The sequence below is a fragment of the Acyrthosiphon pisum genome, unplaced genomic scaffold (genome assembly GCF_005508785.2).
Source record: "Acyrthosiphon pisum isolate AL4f unplaced genomic scaffold, pea_aphid_22Mar2018_4r6ur Scaffold_21869;HRSCAF=25119, whole genome shotgun sequence".
NCBI lineage: Eukaryota > Metazoa > Arthropoda > Insecta > Hemiptera > Aphididae > Acyrthosiphon > Acyrthosiphon pisum.
The window spans coordinates 8,797-14,234 of NW_021771380.1; the positions used below are offsets into that span (position 1 = coordinate 8,797).

A 5,438-nucleotide genomic window follows, 5' to 3' on the forward strand; every position below is an offset into this window, starting at 1 on the left:
CCTGAAAACATGTCTGTTTCAGTTAGGACTGTTTATAACAATGCAATCGTTCAGTAAGTTCTTGGATTAATATTTTATTTTACTAACTATTATTTTTAAACATTATTTGCTTACCTGTATGTTTGTACTCAAAGTTAGATAGGTAACTAATAAATGTAAAAGTTGCAAGTACCTTTAATACAACTAGGTAGTTTTCTAATTTTATATGAAATAATGTTTATTAGGTATATTTTTAATAATTTAATGAGTGAGTGAATATTATAATATTTTATAGGTTTTACATAAAAATAAATAAAGTAGCTATAAGTTATATGTACCTATACTTACCTATCATTGTTATAAGTAGGTACCTAAAATAATTTTACAATATACACATCAATGATTAAATATATGCTTTCTGTCATGAATCTAAGAAGTTAATTCTTTATATTCTTACAGCATGAGCATATAGGTACCTATTAATTACAAAAATAGTGAAAGTAGATTTATTTAGCTATGATGGGTGGACAGGTGGTTACTAGTTATTGTCATACCTGGCTGTATATTTTATACTTAGACACTAGGTACTATGAAAAAAAAAAATAATAATAATTAGGTATGTCTACTAAAAGAATTAATGATATAAAAAATGATATAACTACCTACTTTTATAATGGTATTTTATCATTATAATTAATTTGTATCATTAAAAATGAGGTTGGACTGTTAAGTAAAATAAATAATTGTATAGAACAAATTTAAAAAAAATTATCTAGGTAAAGTAACCTTATTAAGTAACAATTTCGACATGTAAACCTAAGCATGTCCACTCACCCATAAAATTTTAATTTTTTTAGGTATCCAGAAGCTGCTAACAATTACACATTTATTCAAGGACAGAGAAGATGGAAGAGGATGCGTAGGTCTCGTCAACCAAATGGCGGACGCATACCAGAGAACATCCATGAGCTCGCTGAAGCTTTGACCCTGCCAGAGAATGCTGCGTACGCTTCAAACACCTCCGTCAAGATTCTTCCAACAAGAACTGGTTATCAACGGAAGAAGCGAAGGAGTTATTTTTGCAAACTTGGATGCAATAAGAAGATTTAGGGAAGAGTTGGCCACAGTAACAACTGTAGGTATTGATAGAACATTCAAGACTGTTCCAGCTGCTCCAGCAGACTTGAAAAGTTTCCTGACTTTTCAAGTGGTATTTAAGAGTGTGTCGTTCCCAATGGTGTATGTCTTTCTAAGAAGTCGGACAGAAGAAACTTACATCACATTATTTAACATTGTACGTCAAATTTTACCTCTTAACTATAATTTAATTCGGTTTGTTACAGATTTTGAAAGAGGACTCATGAATGCAGTTCAACAAGTATTTCCAGAAAGCAGATTGGGGTGTTGCTGGTTTCATTACACCCAAACGATAGTACGGTATTGTCATCGTAAATCGAATGGTGTTTTGGATCTAGTCAAGAGAAGTCCTGAAGCAGCTCGTGTTTTCAGAATGGTTCTTGCACTGCCTCATCTCCCTGCTGTTAGGGGTCATCCTCTATGTCCTCGGTTTTGTATGTATGATGGTTTCAGGGCCATCATGCAGTATGTTCAACAATTTCCTGAAGTTGAACAGGGAATGAGAAATTTTTTAATTGGATATATTGAACATTATTGGTTTTTTCAGGTTCGTCCAGAGTTTTTCAGTGTTTTTGGAGAAGACTATCGTACGAACAATTACTTGGAATCATTTCATTCGACATTACTGGTGCAAATGGGACGTCATCCTAATGTTTGGGATTTTCTCCGTGAGTCAGAGAAATTCTGATGTGTTCTATGTGTTGCATCTTTGTCCTAAATGTTTGTAATTATGTGTTTTATGATTTATATGTTCAACAGTGTGTAAGATATGAGTAAGTCAATTTATGTGTATTTTAATTTTAGTTAATTTTTATAACCAATACAAATACAATTTGTTGCTTTTCTTATAGCCTAGGTTAGGCTTATTATATTCTTGGTAACATTGTTTAAAGCATGCTTCTTTATACTATTGTAGTTGCTTGGTTTTGTTTGTAATGCCTATACTAGGATCACCTGTTTTTTTAATAATAGTTCTTTTTTTTTTGCTTGTGTCCAGCTTATTTAACTAAGTAGATATAGTTATTTTATAATTAGTTTTTTGTTAGAAATCAATAATCATGTGAGCATGCAATTCAAAATGCAATTATGAATTAACATTTTAATATTATAATAAAGAATAATTGTTCACCGTATTCCAACAAACCGGGTTGTAGCAACCACTATACTAAATTCTCTTTAATGTTCTTACTTTTTTAAAGCTCTTTAAATGTAAATATGTGTTTAAATTAAATATTCAAATTTTTTACATTTAATTAAGTTTTGGAACTATTTTTATTTTTGGAAAATCAATACAAAAATATTTTTTAGAAAAAAAACCTTTCCATGTAATATAATTAATAATTAGTATCATGATGAATTCCCATGACTATACAGGGTGATTTTTTAAACATGCTCTCCCCTTTATATCGTTTAATAATACATTTATTCAAAATCTGATTTCAAAAATATATTGCATCAAATACCTGATATTTTTTGTATTATTTAAGGAGTTTCCTGTGATAATACAAACATATATTTTCATATGAGAACTACCTTTTTAGTGCAAATTATTTGGCTGGTAATTTTCTTAACATTTTTTTTTTATCTAAATCAAAATTTTAATCCGTAGTTTATGGGTTATTAAAATGTTTATTTTATACTATAAAGATAATATTTCTTAAATATAGTTTTATAAAAATATAAACTATATGTAATATTGGTGTAATTTTTGTAATATATCTATAATAATTTTCTATAATTTATCCATTAGTAATCATGTCATACTTTATTTCAGGGAAATTAACTTACATTGAAAATCAGTTTTCAGTTGAGTTTAATCAAGTACGGAATAATCTCACGGTAAATGGTTATTAAACTTGTTTTAATTGATTTAAAACATAATGTAAATTATTAATTTTATTAGGTTAGAGATGGCATATCCAGATCACAACGAGTTTTAGCCACTCATCTAATTGCACAAAATGTCCAGCTCCTTAATGAAGAACAGGACCTCTTGATGTTTTTGCGAAGCACCGGTCACCAAAATGATGGATATGTCCAAAGGGAAATTGGACCATATGCGCGGCCATGAAGAAAGCCTTTCTACTATAATGTATTAATGTTATCAATCTTAATGATATATATATATATGTTATAATTATTAATTTTTTATTTAAATTATTTAAACTTAGTCATATTTTTAATTGTTATATAATGATATATAGGTGTTGTATTTTCCTCATAATGTTACCACAGTGGTATTATGTATTATGTAATAGGTATTTATTTTTATTTTATATTTAATCATACTTTGTTTCAAATTTTTACCTTAAACTACTTTTCTAATTGTTATTTAATTTAATGTATTTTATTTTCCTTGTACTGTTACCTAGGGTGGTTATAGAAATTAAGTACCTATTATGTTTTTTTTTATTATTTTATATTAAAACTATTCTAATTTAAAATGTCCATATTGTTATTTGTTATTAAGTAATATATCTTACTTGTTATTCAAAAGCTGTTATATTTATTTTCTTATTTATACTAAAATCACCTTATTTATATTTTCTTTTATCTATCCTGTTTGGTTTTAGCTTCTTATATTATGTATATTATATTAAAAGTTTATAGTAATTAATTATATACTATTTAGGGAACTCATCACATTCAATACAAGGTTAGCTTATAGTAGGTGAGCAGACAATTATTATTTTATACTAAATAACTTAATGTAAAATTTTTTTGTTTGAAAAATAAATAAATAACAAATCTATTAGTTAATCGATGTATTGTTTTTCAATATAGGTAACTAATTATTTTACATTTATTATTAGTATTCAAATACCTACTTGGTATGAAATGTTTAAAAACTAGATCAAACTGTTCAATTACCTACTGGTATTTTAAAACTTTTTAAAATAAATAAATTTTGTTGAAATGTGTTTAAATCAGTATTCTATCCATATTTGGAGAATTAATTAATAAAACTGAATTGATGAATTAAAAATGAAGTTAAACTAGTCCTTAACTGTTAAATAACTAAACTGGTTACCCTATATTATTATGGCTAGTATGAATATTTATTAAATACTTATACAACATGTACCTTATAGTCTTAACATCAACTTCTTCAATATTGGTCGTAAACATGTATCGACTATGGACTTGAAATCTTCAAGATTCAACGCAGTACTGCTTAAATATGAAATGTAGACTTTAAAAAAAGTAGCATATTGAACTTACAATAAGAAAATTGAAAAAATAAAAATTCCCACCAATTTTCAATAAATAATCATTTATAAGTTGTAGATGACGTTCACATACGATAATATTATACTTTTAAGTTCCCAAACGTTTCGGTTTAGGCCCTTCTAAAACGTACTTCCGGAGTCGGGGGCCCTCGAACCCCCCTCCCCAGGTGTATTTTGAAAATGCTTAGTTTTTGTTCGACGTTTCTAAAACTCTAGATTTGTATAGTTTGGAGGTCGGTGATCAAATTCGGCATCTTGTGTCGAGACCATAGAAGCCGTTTTTCTCCGTCTTTTGGGGCTTTGAAAGTTGAAAATTTACATTTTTCGGGGTTTTCGGTACGGACACTTAGATTTTGGGCGCAGCGACCGTTTTGGTAGTCGGATATTATAGAGGACTTTGCGACGTATCGATAGGTACCAATATCGAGGTTATCACACTTTTGGTTCGAGAGTTATGATTTTTCGCGTGTTTTTTGTACTTAGAAAATTACGTAGTTACCTGGATTTTGGATTTTGAGTTTTCGTTTGATCACTACGAAACTCAAGATTCTGATCTTTTGGTGTACGAGGATTCAAAAGGGCTCTATAGTCGAAACACGTACGACCATTATTTCACCCGTAATCGGAGTAGCAAAAAGTTTAAAAACGCAATATGTGATTATTCGTATAACCAGACGTTTCCTTAAGGTATACGTCTGTATAACGTTTTAAGAAATAATTATTTTGAAGTTTTTTTTTCACATTTATTTTAGTAGGTGTTTAGCTCATTATTTATTAATGTAAACCGATCAGTATATAAGAATAAAATAATAAAACCTTTAAAATAATAGGTCAATTAACTCTAATATATGTATTTGAGCTAACAACACAAAATTGGATGTACATTTTGAAGTACTAGCTCCTTCAATATTGATCGTATCGTCTTGAAAACTTCGAGGATCGAAGCAGAAGCGTCCCTAGACCATTTTTCAGTTTTCAAAAGATTATTAACTCAATTATTAAGGGGGTAAATGTTGTAATCAAAATTTGAATTTTCAAAAAAAAAAAAAAGGCGGGATATTTTGTTTTGCCAATTTCTCAAACTTAAATACG

General features: G+C 28.5%; 1 protein-coding gene across 1 annotated transcript; it reads left to right on the plus strand.

The window, feature by feature from the left end:
• Nucleotides 1-628: 628 nt before the first annotated feature.
• On the plus strand, nt 629-3,200 carry LOC107883652. Its single transcript, XM_029492602.1, has 3 exons — nt 629-1,784; nt 2,891-2,955; nt 3,020-3,200. The coding sequence occupies exons 1-3, from the start codon at nt 977-979 to the stop codon at nt 3,185-3,187; spliced, it is 1,041 nt and encodes a 346-aa protein (XP_029348462.1). The 5' UTR covers nt 629-976; the 3' UTR covers nt 3,188-3,200.
• The last annotated feature ends 2,238 nt before the right edge of the window (nt 3,201-5,438 follow it).